At 48.9% G+C, this 15,913-nt stretch overlaps 1 protein-coding gene across 2 annotated transcripts; it reads left to right on the forward strand.

The window, feature by feature from the left end:
- The first annotated feature begins 1,325 nt into the window (after positions 1–1,325).
- Osr2 (odd-skipped related transciption factor 2) lies at positions 1,326–8,772 on the forward strand. Of its 2 annotated transcripts, none has more exons than XM_005072648.4 (4): positions 1,326–1,713; positions 5,486–6,262; positions 7,217–7,316; positions 8,148–8,772. In XM_005072648.4, the coding sequence occupies exons 2-4, from the start codon at positions 5,607–5,609 to the stop codon at positions 8,328–8,330; spliced, it is 939 nt and encodes a 312-aa protein (XP_005072705.1). In that variant the 5' UTR covers positions 1,326–1,713; positions 5,486–5,606; the 3' UTR covers positions 8,331–8,772. The 2 variants fall into 2 exon arrangements, with proteins under 2 accessions (XP_005072705.1, XP_005072706.1); XM_005072649.4 differs by having other exon boundaries at positions 1,327–1,713; positions 8,230–8,772.
- Positions 8,773–15,913: the final 7,141 nt, after the last annotated feature.

Genomic DNA, 15,913 nt, shown 5'->3' on the forward strand with positions numbered 1-15,913 from the left:
CTTAACCTGAGATGGTTGTGCGTGGCGCCTGCCTGCGTCCTCTGCTTAGCCTTTGACGGGCCCCTTAGCAGCTCTGCTTACTTCTGTCCTCTTCCCCCACCGTAGCTGGGGCGACTGCAACTGTCCTTTGAGAAGGATGACCGACAAGCATCTTTCGGCCGAAGGCTTTTGAAGTGCACAGTTTCTTTAAAAAAGATCCACGCTCCTCCAAGCACCCGGTGCCCTCCTCCAGTGACTTGGGGACCTAGGACGGTTTGCTTAGTTCAGTTCAGGGGGGCATCGCGTCTGAAAATGAAGCTGTTTGGCGTGTGGGTTCCTGTCATTCCCTGTCACTCCATTCCAGAGGGGCTGGAGTGACTTGTCATTTACACACTGCTGCTCACCACGTTAAGTAAGCCTTTAGGAGAGCCGGGAAGCCTAACACTGCACGTCAAATTCGATTAATTTTGCTGGCGGCTGAACAATGAACTCAATTTTTTTTTTTTGCTGAGAATGGAGATAAATGCGTGTTTTGAGACGCTGGGATAGTATTTTCCTAAAATTTAAAAATGATTGTTCTTCACCCATTACAGATGTTTTTTTTTTCCTTAATTGTTTGCCAATGGATCGCAGATGCCCACTCCTTTAACCAAGTTGGTTAACTGCCTATGAAATGTACATTAGCTGATTAAAGCTTTAGCTATTGGAAGGAATTTCTTCTGGAACGTTCCACATGTCTCGGCCACTAATTATGAAATTAGTCAATTGTCACTTCCATAAGCAAAACTTTGCTTTTTTTTTTTTTGAAAAACAGCGGAGGAAAACAGATTACGCGTATGGCCGTAATTGATCAAAAGTATGGACAGGGAACCATTTTTACACTGGGGGAAGGGCGGTACATTCTGGAGAACAAAATCTAGGACTGGTTGCTTTGGTCCTTTGAAGCGGATGATGGCCACAGGACCGTGCTAAGGCGAGGAGATAAAGCCGGGCGAGTTAAACAAAGCAAAAGTGCAAAACGCAAGGGGCCCTTTGGACTTCTGAGGACTCCGAAAAGCCAAGACCAAGTAGTTGAGCTTCCAACAGAGTATAGAAAAGTGTCGAGGAGAGTGGGCGTCGTCTTCGTGTGTGAGATCTGAATTGAGTCACCTTGGGCTCCCTGTCCGGGTTAACCGGGAAACCTCAGGCAAACCTGCTCCTTTAAGACTCAGTTGCTATCCAAACACAAGTAAACAGAGTGGACCATTAGCGGGCGCCGGGCGTGGAGGCGGAGCCTGGGTGCAGCGGCCCCTCTCCAGTGCAGGACGCCCGCCGAGAGGGGAGGCGGGGCCGCTACTAAAGCCTTGGACTCCCGGCCGGGGGCAGCCTGGGGCGGGACGCGGGCTGGGACGGAGCTCAGCGCGCTCGCTGCCGGAGGGTGATGGCCCTGCAGGGCTGCGGGCTCCGACTTTACCCGCAGTCAGCGGCGAGAAAGCGGCCCAGGCGCGGCGGTCTGGGCGAGCGCTGAGCACCCATTCAGAGCAGGCTCGCTCGTTACACATCCCGCTCGCCGCGGACCGAGGAAGACCGCGATCCGCCCTCGCTTCGCGCGCCTAGATCATGTCCTCCGCTCCCGGGACTGCGCGCGGAAAAAGAAGCTCGCCCAGCTCGGACTTCATGACCCTTCCAAGCTGTGCGCCCTGCTGCCCGGACCTAGTCTGAACCGCGCTACCCAGACCGACCTCGGCGCTGGCGGTGAGTGTCTCCGGGGGCCCGGCTGTAGCTGTTCTAAGGAAGAAAGGCAGGGATGTGGGGGGCTCAAGGGGTGCCCAGGTTCTGTCTGGAGTGCCCCAAGTTCAGAGAAGGAAAAGCACTCCCGTGGACGGACCCCAGTCCCGGGCCTCGCGTTTTGGCTCCCCGCGGTCCACCCCGCACGCGACTCCCCACTAACACACCCAGTCGAACTTTTGTGTGCTGCCTGGCAGCCCCTTAGTTTGGTTTTGGTAGATATACGCCTTTGGAAAGACTTAGAAAAAGGCCGATCGTCGTATTTTGAGGCCAAACCCCATCACCCCGGAATGTTGCTTCCCTGCTCTAGAAAGCCGGGACCAACGCGCGTCCTGCCACAGCCCCGGCTCGCAATAGCCCCCGGCTCGCAGCCCAGGAGGAGGGCCGGGGCTCGCGGTGCTGACGGTCAAGGCAGCGACCCCGAAGGCACATTTCACAGTCATACGTGTTTTATTTTGTTTTGATTTTCCTCCCAAACGTGTGCTGGCCTCTTTATTTTTCCTTCCACACCCCGCCTTTGCCGAGAGGACAGCAGGCAAGCTCCCCAGGGGCCGAGGCGCTTGGGTTGTCGAGAAATATCCGGGAAAAGAGTCAGGGTTGTAGAGAGAAGGGAGGACAAGGTGTTTGTGGAGGCAGCGGCGCTGGCTCGGTCTCCCCACCTGGGAGCGGAGAAGAAGGAGGGAAAAAAAAAGCGCTGACTCTTCACAAAGTGAAACTGGGTGCAGACAGCTAACTGCAGCAGACTCCACAAAAAGTGCAGTCTTGAACAGAACAGAACACAGCGGCAGCGAAGGAGCGGAGACAAACCCAGATTAGGCAGAAGGCATCCTAATTTAATTAACTCCCTGGGAGGGCTAAGGCGCGGGGAAGGGGCAGGAACTTTCTTGGCTGCTCCCCTCCACCTGATCAAGCCCCCCCCCAACCCCATCATGATTTTAGGTCTCTTTCTATTAGAGATCTCTGGTTTATATAAAATTCTGTTGTATCTGAGCTGAAATCCAGCGAACATACCCATCCGTCCGTCATTTCACCCAGAAATCAACACAAGGGGCTGTAACTGTTCTTAGATAATTCGGTGTAACACTACTGTTACCAAAACAAACAAACAAACAAACAAAAAAAACCCTGAAGATTCTTTATCAAATTACCAGGGATCCCGTGTTCTCCAGTGTCTTTTGGAAGTTTCGCCAAACTGAAATGAATACGCACAATTCTCCCTTGCTGACAGCCAGTGAAACTAAATTTTACACAATAACGTATAACATGCCTGGGAATTCCATTGAGAACCGATGAAAGAAATGTGGCCTCATCTCCACTGAACCGTTTCTGACTTTTCATGGTTTAACTTTCTCTCCTCGCAAAATTAAAAGTAAGCCAGTGGTCCGAAACTGGCTGGTGGAGAAATGACAGCACAGGACCCGCAGTTAGCGCCTGAAATGGAGTGTGCGCGTAGCCCCAACAAAACGAAAGTACCTTAGACCTCCGCGTTCACTTCAGCGATGGTTTGACACACACCGCTAACGACAGAACAGGAACGTGGGAGCCTAAATCCCTTTAGTTATTTATGGCAGCGGTGTTGGTATGTGTTTAGGGGAGTTCTGCTTGTAAAAGGGTTTCAGAGAGCACACTGGCTTGCTCTTCCTTTGCAAGTAAAAAAAAAAGCAAACTTACTGTTTAAGTGGCAATTTGGGGCGGACAGATAAAGAGTCTGTTTCTACAGTGTAAATTATTGAGAGGGGGAGAGTGGCACTAGGCTCTCTGAAGACAGAATTAAGATTGTGGCCTTTATGGCAAAGTTCACTTGGAGCATTTAGAGTTTTTTAAAAAAAAGAAGGAAAATCATAAATGTTGATAGTCGTTCTGCCAACCAACACTCCATCCTGGCCCTACTGAGTCTCTATGCCTAGGTTTCTGCATTCATTGCCTCTTGTATTTATTTCTAAGAAATCTAGTCTGGGAATATACCCAAATAATAATTTCGGTTTCCTCTCTATGCAGGAGAGAGAGGAGGCTGCTTTTCAACACTAGGGGGGAAATATTTTGACTCCCTGGAAAAATCCTCATTACCCACAGAGAAGGAAATAAAGATGGAATTGATTATTTTTAATTAAAGAGAAAATATCATTGATGTTAGGAGACTATTCCACCCCTACACACACACACACACACACACACACACACACACACACACACACTCCATAGGCGAGGGCCGCAGGCAGGCGGGAGGGTTGCGGCAGAACAAAAGTGAATGGTGATTTGTGTGGCGAGAAAGTTTATTACTAATGGGAGTTTACAGTTTCGGGTGCTTGGCCTGGCTGAGCCCTTCCGACTGTTGCACACCTCTCATTAACTCACAGCCTGAACTGCCAGACCACATACCACCGGGCAGAAGCAGTTAATTAATAAATCTCTTGTCTCCAGACTGTTCCAGAGGTGGGGACCCATGGAAGCAGCTAGGTGCAGCCTTGCCAGAGCACTGTGTCATTAAGCGCAGCCCCCTAAGCCTGCTGGCAGATAGAGCCCCAAGCATCACTCCAAAAAACGCGTCGGGGAAGAACTAGGAGGCCAGAGGGGAGAGCTGGACAGGCCCTCCTACCTTCTTCCTGCCTAGTCCCCAACCTCAGGTGTTTGGGTTTAGCGGTGTCCATGGCCTGCTTGCTTCCTTGGGCCTGTCTATGTTTTTGCTCGAAACCCCTGGCACCTGGGAGGCCACCCTCGGCGGTGCTGGCAGAACCTGCTTATAAAAGGGGGTTGGCTGGCTCTGGGAAACTTTGGGCCCAGTGTGGACGCAGGTGAGGCGCTCCAGGGAACCTGGGCTGCCCGGTGTGGACGCACACAGCAGGCCACACGCACCCCAGGCCTGGCAGTAGGCGCGGACCCCCTGCGCGTCTCCTTCCTACGGCCACCTCCAGAGCGCTCGCCGTCACTCCCACCCCCGGCCTCCTGAGGGTGCAGGATCAGGAAGCAGCCCCCTTATTTTGAGAGCTTGGCGCTCAGTCTAGGAAAAGGGGTTCCGGCCTCAAGAAACGTTCCGGTGTCCTCGCCATCTGGAAGGGATCTTGGTGGGGAGGGGTGGGATGGGAGGAGAAGGCAGCCCCCGAGGGGGAGAAGGGGTGAGTTCAGGCCGAACCCAACCCCCGAGGTGTCACTTTTCTTTCCTGCGGGGGTGCCCGTCACTGCTGATAAATGGGACTAAGGCTAAGGAAGGAAAAGGAAAACCAGCGAGGTCAGAGCGGGGCGAAGCCGGGGCCCTGCTAGGGGCCGGGGAGGACAGAGTGCTCCGGGGTGAGCGCAGGAGAGGCGACCTTAGTCAGGCTTGGGAAGACAGCCACGCACAGGGATCGAACCAGGCCTTCGGGGTCGGATCGGACGCGCGGTGTCCCTGGGAGCTGCCAAGCTTATCCGAGCGACCGCAGCTGGCTCTCCAGCCTTTGGGCCTTGACCTCTCGGTCCTCCTGATTTCCGCTCCTAAGAGTATGCGGGTGACAGGGGTCCAGGCTGGCGCAGCGCCCGAGGGCCCCCTTTCTTTCCCCGGGGCGGAGTCCCCTCTCCCGGGATCGGATCTTCCTACCACCCGCTCGCCAGAGGGCCACTTGCTACCCAGGCTCTGAAGTCCCGAGGGTTTGGAGACCCAGGAGAAGGGGAATTGACGAGATTTGTAATCCCCGCGCGCGTGGTATCTCAAAGACTCAGCGGATAATAATCATGGCGTTTCCCTCTCTCCCCTGGACATTTTTAGGGCTTCCTCGGTGTGCTGCTGCTGCATTTTTCTTCTTCTTCTTTTTTTTTTCTCTCTCTCACGCCCGGAAGACCTGGAAGAAAGGGGCGGCTCCCTGCACCCCACCGGAGCCGTCAGGAAGATGGGGAGCAAGGCCCTGCCAGCGCCCATCCCTCTGCACCCATCGCTGCAGCTCACCAATTACTCCTTCCTGCAGGCAGTGAACACCTTCCCCGCCGCGGTGGACCACCTCCAGGGCCTGTACGGGCTCAGCGCTGTGCAGACAATGCACATGAACCACTGGACGCTGGGCTACCCCAACATGCACGAGATCACCCGCTCCACCATCACGGAGATGGCCGCCGCCCAGGGCCTCATGGACGCTCGCTTCCCCTTCCCGGCGCTGCCCTTCGCCACTCACCTGCTCCACCCCAAGCAGGGGGCCATCGCCCACGTCCTGCCGGCCCTACACAAGGACCGGCCCCGTTTTGACTTTGCCAACTTGGCAGTGGCCGCCACGCAAGAAGATCCCCCTAAAATGGGAGACCTGAGCAAGCTGAGCCCCGGGCTGGGCAGCCCCATCTCGGGCCTCAGTAAATTGACTCCGGACCGAAAGCCCTCCCGAGGGAGGCTACCCTCCAAAACGAAAAAGGAGTTTATCTGCAAGTTTTGCGGCAGACACTTTACCAAATCCTACAACTTGCTTATCCACGAGAGGACCCACACGGACGAGAGGCCGTACACGTGTGACATCTGCCACAAGGCGTTTCGGAGGCAAGATCACCTGCGAGATCACAGGTGAGGCTGGGCAGCTTACTTGCTACGGGAGGGAGGGAAGGTGAATTTCGCCGGTGGAACGTCCTGATGGACATTCCAAGTGTCGCTAAAATCCCCTCTGTGATGGAGTGCGCGTCCAGGTCACCTCCCTAAAGCCTGCACTCTTTGGGGTGAGAAGGGGGCCGTCCTCTGTCCTTTAGCTGGGAAAAAAAATATGGTAGCTTGGCCTTGGCCTAGGACTCAGTAATTCTATTCCCTCCGTACTGAGTGAGGGGTGAAAAGCCGGGGCGGGGGAGGCAGGGGGCGGGCGGAGTCCTTCCAACTGGGTGGGTGGGTGCAGGTTTTGGCTACTGCGGAGCCGTTTTTGGCGAATCTATTGAGCTCCCCCCCCACACACCTCCTCCTGGAGTACCCTAGAAGGTTTCTTATTCTTTGAGGGGGGTCTTGAGGTCACTGTCTTCAGCAACGGTTCCCACCATCCTCATACCCTGGATTAGCGAAGGACGGCGGGTTGAAATGAATTCCCGTGGTAGGGGTTAGGAGGTTTCCCCTAAATGGATCTTGTGACTTCTGGGGTGGAACTTATGAATCCGTCCTCGAGGCTGTGAAGTGATTCTCAAAACCAGCCCCGATCCCACCCAGTCTTGCACTCCGTCTTGATTTGACCAGTTCCAATCCCGGGGAAAAGCCCGGAGGCCTAGAAAGGCTCTCCGGGGCCAGCATTTGGAGCCCCAGAAACAGGCCAGAGAGAGCGGTCAAGTGTAGATAAAGCCAGACCGCCCATGAATGTTTAAAAGAAGTCTGTTAGCTGAGGTTAACTATAAACAGAATTACACAGAAAACCTAGAAACAACACCAATAATAGACACCACCGCGCTTCCTTTGCCCTCTCCGAATTTCGTTGGTGTAATTGTGGAAAGCAAATCCTCAGCCACAGGGGCGATCATTTCAATGGAACCTTGTATTGATTTTCAGGTATATCCATTCCAAAGAAAAGCCCTTCAAATGTCAGGAGTGTGGGAAAGGATTTTGTCAGTCTAGAACTCTAGCAGTCCACAAAACTTTACATATGCAGGTAAGTTCATTTTCTTCCTTTGAAAGCGAATGCTTCATGTTTGCCATTATGGCTTTTAACAACAACAACAAAAAAGTGTTCGAATCAGGGTCTGTTTCTTAAAGCTCCTTTTAGATTAGTTTTCTAGGGAGGGGGGCAACACTCTTTTAAAAATATAAAATTAGTATTACAGAGCAAAGAGTTTCCCCTCAACGAACAGGCCAGCCTATTATTTATAAATAAATCATAATGTTAGTACGACTACTACTACTATTATTATTTTTTCAATCCCATCTGCTCTGCGTTTGAAACTTCCGTGTTTTGGGAGGAAATAAAGGCAATTTTTGACAATGGAGCGGGTGGTGAAATCCCATACACTCTCTTTCCCAGGGGGCCTCGTAATTTGTTGGCGTCCAGGACGTTTTGAAGGAGGAATAGTTTAATTTCCTGCAAGCAGGAGCTTCATCTCCCCGGGAGAATGAGGTTCCTTAAGGGGGGGGATTAGAGCCGTGTCCTCCCCTCCCCCGCGCGCCCCCTTTCCTGCCCTTGTCGTGGCGATGAAATACGTGGCCCACCGAGGTGGTCTTATCAGTGCCATCGGGCCTTCTCGGGCGCGCCTGCACGTGTGCTTCGCGATTGGTGGATTAGGAGCCCAGCTCTGTCCCTGCGGGTCCCCCCCCCCCTTTTGTTGTCGCTCGCCCGCGCGGGCGGGCGCGCGGCTCGTTAGGTTAGCCAGGCTCGGTTCGCAGATAAAGACGGAAGCAGTCGGTTGAGGGGGGTTTGGGTTGCCGGCGGGCCGGGTGGTGGTGTGAAGGATTAATCCTTTGCCTTGCTTCCTTCGCATCCGAACAGGAATCTCCACACAAATGCCCCACTTGTGGAAGAACATTTAATCAGAGAAGTAACCTGAAAACTCACCTTCTCACCCATACAGACATCAAGCCCCACAGCTGCGAGCAGTGCGGCAAAGTGTTCAGGCGAAACTGTGATCTGCGGCGGCACAGCCTGACTCACACCCCGCGGCAGAACTTCTAGCGAAGCCCAGGATCTGCCCTGTGCGGCCCCGCGGCTCCCCCTCTCCTTCCCCCCCTCCCCCGAGACTCCTCTTCCTCCTCTCCACGGGGCCCACCCACACCCGACCCCCACCCTCGCTGACCCCCAGGTCTTCTCCAAGGCTGCAGCCCGCACCTGCAGCTCCAGCGAGTTAAACTGAGGACTGAGAACTCTCTAGAAATCCACACACTCTCCACCCACTCCACCCAACCCCCCCCCATCAACCAGCATGTTCTAGATCCTTGTAGATATTCACGGCTCATTTTAGAGCCCTGTACATACGTGGGTCTTCGTCCTGTTTTTTTTTGTTTTTGTTTTTGTTTTGTTTTGTTTTATCTTGTTGGATGCACCCAGACTTGGAAAATGGAAGCCAAATTTATCTTCAAAGACTGTATTTTCAAAATAAAACTCCTCTTGTCTTCAACGCGCGTCTTGAGATGTGTTCTGCGTGCTAGTCAACTTCTGTTCCTCCACCCCGACCCACCTCCTGCCGGTTCCAGAGGAGTGGACAACTCTTGAAAGATTCAGTGGGAAGATTCTTTTATTCCTGGGTTTAAAAACAGGACTTCCAAGTCTCAATAAAATGTGAGCACTTTTTTTTTGGTACTGTCCATTCTCTTTCTTTCAAATATACAACACTGAATATCCTTGGGGTCTTACCCCTCTTGTTTATTCCAGGTTTAGTAAGCTTATTCCTTCAGGTAAGTATACTGTAGTAACCATTGATGACAGCACACTGTTTGCTGTTAAACCCTTGAAAGGCCTTGATGGCAAGAAGCATACAAGGAAAGGAGCTCCCTGTTCTGGAAGTCCTTGACCCGTTGTCCAAGTTTATGGTGGGCAACTTCTCCTACCATTAGACTTTGAACACCATGATTTCTCACTATAAACACAGACTTTATCCTGCCTTGGGGGGGGCGAGTGTAAAATCCTCCCCCAGCAGAACAGGAAGATGGGGAGGACGGGGGAAGAGGAGGAAGGAGAAAACACTTAACTGTGTTTGCACACAATATTTCTTTCCAAGGGTGGGGATCAATTCTGTCAGAAGGTTAGGATTTCTCCACAAAGCAAAGTGAGTGAGGTCACTGGCCTTGGGAAAATGTCAAGTGTAGGCTACTCCTTGTAGTTGATATGTGATAGCCTGCCAGTCTTTCCCAGGCAGTTCTGCAGCGTTGGGCACTGGGACGGTGGCCATCCTGGAGTTGGTGGGATTTGGGTGGAAGGCTCTGAGTTAAGGTCAATGGCAGAATGGTGCCAAAGGAAAGGAAAATGACCCCGTGTAGAGACCATCCCCTGATCCTGCGGCCCAGTGGCCCAATCAGAGCTCATAAATAGTTTAATACTGAAAAACAGGCTGAGTTGGACAAACTGTATTATTTGGGCAAGGATGGCTTGTTTAACCTTCTGGGGATATCAAGCAACAAGTCCTTTGTTTGATACCTTAGGATCCTCTGGAAAGGTAGGTGGGGATTTGAAAGGTAAGCTTTTGAAATTTCTCACCAGTGCCTGTTTGATACGATTTCCCAAGGGGTTTTCAAAGCATTTTAGAGTCATCTGTCACCCTGTTTTCAAGGGAGCTGGGTGAAAAGTCACCTCCTGATTTCACAGGGGTTCAATTTTCTACAAGTGTCACCCACCTCCCCTGTCTGTATCTAACACAACACAAATGAATTTCCAGAAAGAAGAAAGCTCAGAGGGTGGCTCAGGAATGAAGTGATGGTGGAAGTGGTGGTGGTGGTGGTGGTGGTGCTGTGTGTGTGTGTGTGTGTGTGTGTGTGTGTCTGTGTCTGTGTCTGTGTGTGTCTGTGTCTGTGTCTATGTGTGTTTCTGTGTGTGTGTCTGTGTGTCTCTGTGTGTGTCTCTGTGTATGTGTGTGTGTCTCTGTGTCTGTGTGTGTGTCTGTGTGTGTGTCTGTGTCTGTGTGTGTGTGTGTCTGTGTGTCTGTGTGTGTCTGTGTCTGTGTGTGTGTCTCTGTGTGTGTTTGTGTGTGTGTCTGTGTGTGTCTGTGTCTGTGTGTGTGTCTCTGTGTGTGTTTGTGTGTGTGTCTGTGTGTGTCTGTGTCTGTGTGTGTGTCTGTGTGTGTCTGTGTCTGTGTGTGTGTCTGTGTCTGTGTGTGTCTCTGTGTCTGTGTGTGTCTCTGTGTGTGTCTGTGTGTGTCTGTGTGTCTGTGTGTGTGTCTATGTGTGTGTGTCTCTGTGTGTGTCTCTCTGTGTGTCTGTATGTGTCTGTGTGTGTGTGTGTGTCTGTGTGTGTGTCTGTGTGTGTTTAGAGGAATTAATGGCTGTTTATTTCTTCTGTTTGTACAGAATTAACTCTGTGACCTCTCCTAACCCTTTGCTCTCAAGATTCTGCCTGCCCTGACATGGAAGATTTAAATACTTCAGGGCAGGATTAACATCGACTGTCCCTAAAGACAGCCTCCCCAGCCCACCCCAACCCCCCCACCAATCTTTCAGGCTTTTTCCTTGTAGCCAGACTCACAACCCTACCCACCCCTACATGCTACAAGCGTCACAGTTGTGCAGCACAGAGGTTGGGTAAATTACAAAAGAACGACCCTTGCCCATTACCAAACTGCAAGCATATCCCGGAGGTCCCTACCCTAGATTGATGGACGTGGCCAGCATGCCTGTACTTCCATCTATTCATGTTGGTAAAATAAGACTCATCATTGAAAGAGGAAGCACAGAGAACGCCGTCCGCACACCATTTCAAAAGTCAAGGTCAATTCACACACACAATTTATTTCCTTACTCCCTGATTTAACAAATGTTTGCTGTGGGCTTTTCAGTTGCCAAATCTTGTGACAGTTGCCCCTACTTTTTTTGGTTTCATTTTTGCTATAGTTTTATTTAGAGACAAGGGAGCCTCTCCATTGCAGCTCAAGCTGGCCAAGAACTTACTTTGTAGCCCAGACTGACTTTGATCCATCTACCTCAGTTTCCTGAGTGCTGGCATAACAGGTGTGAGCCCACCCGCCACACCCGACCTGGTTTTCCTTATCTGTCTCTGTCTTGATGCATCTACTGGCACATTATAGGAATCCTGACTTCTCGGCTGGTTTGAGAATCTGTGTGACAGAGCTTAATTTAATAGCTCTTAAATCCAGTGGCCATCGAGGCTCAGACAGGACTACACTTTGTCAGTTGACTCCTCACCATCTTCATGATTCCAGGTGAAATTCTGAATAGTTGCTTTCCTCTCCAAACTCTGAGGGTTTTTTTTTCTCCTCTGCGCTTAAGTATGCAGGAAATGAATCTTGTGTGACACACTCTTCTAAGACATTATAAGGACAAGGCAGATCTTGCGTCTTGGGAAATAGAGCTGCTGGGTCTTTTTTTTTTTTTTTTTGCTTTGTTTTCTTAGTTCAGACTAGAGTCTTTATTTGTGTTTCAGATTAGCCTCTGCTTCCTTACACCCTCTATCATAGTCAACTTATGAATCAATTGCCTTGGCAAAAGACTTGGAGGAGGAAAGATCACCACAGTGCAAGAAAAAAAAATTAATGAACAGCCGTCACAAATGACCATTGAGTTGTGGCGATAATATCACCTGAACATTTCTGAACACTAATTACATTGTAACCAATTGCCTGTGTGGAATTGTGAGGGAGTGCTAGGTGCTTTTATGGGCCCTTAGCCTGAAATGCACTTTATTACCGTAGTGATTGGCAAGGTTATTTTGCTATATATCATCATCGAAGAGGAAAACTTCACAACATCTAACTCCGAGGCAACTACATATTTTAAAGGTCAGCAAAGTCAGAATCTAGAATTATAAGTAGGCCCGAATACCCCTGTTGATGAAATTTTAAAAAATAAATGCCGGGAATTTCTTCAGTTAGTTTGTGAGATGTTAGTAAAGACATTTGAGCTTCGGTTAGTCACCTCTGGCTCAACTCTGGATGAGCAGCAGCCAGCTCCTGGGAGGTGCTTGGGAAACCGAAGACTATGTCACACAGGTGACAACACCTCTAGAATGAACACTATGTGGAAACAACCGGAAAAATCTTAATATGAGATGAGTGTGGAATGGGCTTGCTTTTCTCATTACCATATAATTTTAATATTATCGTGATAAGGAGAGAGAACAAGCCGAGGAAATGGTGGAATGCGTTTCAAACACTTGTGTGTTGCGTGGAGGATTGCTAGGGTTCACACTTACCAGTGTGTTACGGGGAGACTTGTATGTCTCAATTCTCCCCTTCTAACATGCCACTTGACATCCATGGCTACTGCCGATGACAGGGAGGAGCAATAAAGGGGTGTGGAGACGCAGAAATGATTCAGCTCTGGTGACCTGAGATAAGTTCAAGTTCATTCTTGTTTCTTTTCTTCTTTTTATTACTTATTGCCGGCAAACCCCCCCCCACACACACACATACATTACCTTATTATCTAAGCTATGCGACTTGACCTCATTGAAACAGTCCAAAATAAAAACTGGTAGTTAAAAAACAGACAAACAAAAAAAACTGTAAGTAAGCTTAAAATCCCACCCCTCCAAAGAAAAGTTTTTTTATGAAATTTTGCCTTATCGGTGAGGCCGGATTTTTAACGAAAGAAACAGAAAATGTGACTAGTACGGAGTTTCAACAGTAGAGGGTTCCTTTTTCTGTTTGATGTTTCAAGACAGGGTCTAGGGATTTGTAAGTCACTGAACTGACAACACGATCTTGTCAGGCTCAGCTGTTCTCTGTTCTTCCTCCTTTGCTGTGTAGACTGGGGCTCCCTTCACGGCCACAAGATGGCTGCAGCAGCCCCAAGCACCAGCCCATGGTTTCCTCATCAGACAAATCCGGGAGGCAGGAAAAGGATGACCTCTTCCTTGTGTTTCTTTTCAAGAGCTGAGGGTCTCTCACACAACCCACCTGTTGACCCGCCCTGTCTCTCGTCTGGAAAAGCAAGCCGTCTTCCTGCTCCTAAGCCAACCACTAGCAAGAAGACCACCACAGCGCGGATGACGAAGACCACATGAAAATCACGCTTGCCGGTCTTCCTTGGTGCCCAGGAAAGCACAGATAGGGACAGCAGGCGGGCAGGAACAGGAGGCAGGTGTCAGAAATAAAGTTCGAGGGCCCGTGGAGATGCCTCAGCCAGAAAATGGCTCGCCCTGCGAGTTTGAGTTCAAGCCACAGCTTGTAACTTAGAAAGCCTTGTGTGATGGGACCTCACACACAACCTCAGTGCCGCAGAGGCAGGCGCAGGCCTCAAAATATAATACAAGGCTGGCAGCTCCCAAGGAACAGTTTCTGACACTGACCTCTGGCATCCACAATCGCCTGCACATGTATGATTACACACACACACACACACACACACACACACACACACACACACACACACACACACACCACCACCACCGCCACCACCAATAACAATAACAAATGAAGTTCCTGTAATAATCTTATGGTAGGAGCTGCTGATGTCATTCCAGATGCCATATCGCATATACCTATTTATTTCAACATTATAAAACAAAAGCAACCTTGCAAACACTAAGTGGAAAGATTAAAAACACGCTAAAAATGCCAGTAGCACTGAATCCTAAGTGATGGACTCAGACTGACCCCTCTTTCCCTTTTTTTTCTTAACTCTCCCTCAAAAATCATGTTTCTTTTTTTTAAAGAAAAAAATGCAAAACCCAGTATTTTAAAAATTCAAAATAAAGCCTTAATGTGCTGGATGTGTTTGCGTTTTTTTTTGCCTCAGTTTACTGCCTCTGACTGGCGTTACTTGTCTTATCACACACCTGTGTCACACTCAAGGCTTCTGGCCCGCTCTCTCTTGGCCTACTTATACGTTTACTTTTCTGGTTTCCTTTCCCTTCTTCCTTGACTTCCACTTTAAAAATCCCTTTTCCTATCCTTTAGATTGCTTTATCCCAGGTCTTTTTAAGAGCTTCGGTATTTTCAGCCAGCGTTCTTCCAAGTGTCACCATTCAAGTATATAAGCCCCCCTCTTCTCCCCCCCAGCCCTCCCTAACCCCTTGGGTAAGTTGGAATTTCTGGCGATAAAGACTAAGGTCTCTATTTTAAACAAACACTTCAGGTAGTTCTTATGCGTATTAGAGCCGGAGGACTTCTGAGTTAGTCTTTGACACCACTATCCCCTTTATCTTATCCATCAGCATTTACTGTGTGCTTTACCATAATAAACATAAGGCAAACCTCAACCTCTCACTGGCCTTGAAGTTGTCAAATTCTCCTCTGCCCTGACTCCTGCCTCTCTTCCACAGCCTTCTGCTGCCCCAAATTTTCACTTCTTTTCATATACAGTAGACATTTTTGGCTTTGATGTCTTACTCCTTCATTCTTTGTCCTCTTAATCTACTTCTTAGTTTAAAGAGGCAAAAAGAAAAAAGAAAGAAAGAAAAGAAAAGGAACAGAGTGTAGTATTTGATTAAATGAGAACACAGGGTAAAGAGGAGCAGAAATCACAGAGTAAAAATAATTCCGTTTGCAATCTGCTGGTTGAAATATTGTTAAGGAATGCCTTCTTGTTTTCACTTGTACAAAGAATGCTAGTTTACTATAGTAATACTTTATATACTGAAGCATGGGTGTGTGATAGTTTTAAAGAATTCATTTAAATTGCTTTTTAGATTTAAAAAAATATTAGCAATATACTAAAATCTCAGAGCAAGAAGCATTTTCAGGTACACCTATAGGACTGTTTATGGACAAGACATTTGACCAGAGGCACGGTGTCTTGTCTGTAAAGCAAGAATTTATGCTATGAGACTCACAGCAGCTCTAGTTTGGGAGGTTTACGCTTCTCATTAAGAAATAGTTAAGTGCAGCTTAAGCAAAGGCTTGTCGATGTCACAAAAAGCAGAAGATGAGAAATCACACCGGCTGTAGCACATCATTAGTTCAATAAAAACAAATGTAACCCACACCTCGGACCATTTCTTTTGTTTTCACAGAACTGTTGTTCAAAAGTAATGTGTTCACACTGAAAAGTAAGTGCGTTTATTTTTAGGTAATAAAAGCAATAACGTTTATTGTAAAAAAAAAACCCTCACATGGTGTAGAAATATATTAAGGAAGTTCACATCTGTCCTACAAATGAATCATCTTAGTTCCATTCCTAAGAGACAGCCATTGTGCTTATAAAATGTTTTCACACACGTTTTGCTATAGATAGGCAGATTGTGTGTGATTTTACACACACACACACAGACACACAGACACACGAGTCATACTAGTTTGTAACTTGCTTTCCTTTCCTTAATAGAAACTTTTTTTTTGAGATCAGAACACCTAGATCTGCCTCTAGCTTTATTAGAAGAAAACAAAACACTTTTAGATCTAAAGATTGCATCTTAGGAATCTGAAACAGAGAAATAGAAAAAAGATAACTCTGTTACTGAAGTTATTTACAGACTGCTGCCCTTGACTGACAGCCTGATCTTCACCGAAGGCACCTGAGAGAGAGCCCGAAGGGCTCCGAGGATCCTTCAAGGCGTGTCACATTAAGGTACGCGTCGGCGCACCTTGCTCTACCTCCCTGGCAAGAGCTGAAAGATACAGTTCTTAAATCCCCTGGTGACCCATTATCTAT

The sequence above is a fragment of the Mesocricetus auratus genome, unplaced genomic scaffold (assembly GCF_017639785.1).
Source record: "Mesocricetus auratus isolate SY011 unplaced genomic scaffold, BCM_Maur_2.0 Super-Scaffold_100023, whole genome shotgun sequence".
In the NCBI taxonomy this organism is placed as follows: Eukaryota; Metazoa; Chordata; class Mammalia; order Rodentia; family Cricetidae; genus Mesocricetus; species Mesocricetus auratus.

Excerpts from the sequence above, each read along its gene's own strand:
- Osr2 (XM_005072648.4), top strand. The coding sequence starts at position 5,607 with ATGGGGAGCAAGGCCCTGCCAGCGCCCATCCCTCTGCACCCATCGCTG. Across the intron at positions 6,263-7,216 it reads GATCACCTGCGAGATCACAG|GTATATCCATTCCAAAGAAA; the intron begins GTGAGGCTGGGC and ends ATTGATTTTCAG. Across the intron at positions 7,317-8,147 it reads ACAAAACTTTACATATGCAG|GAATCTCCACACAAATGCCC; the intron begins GTAAGTTCATTT and ends GCATCCGAACAG.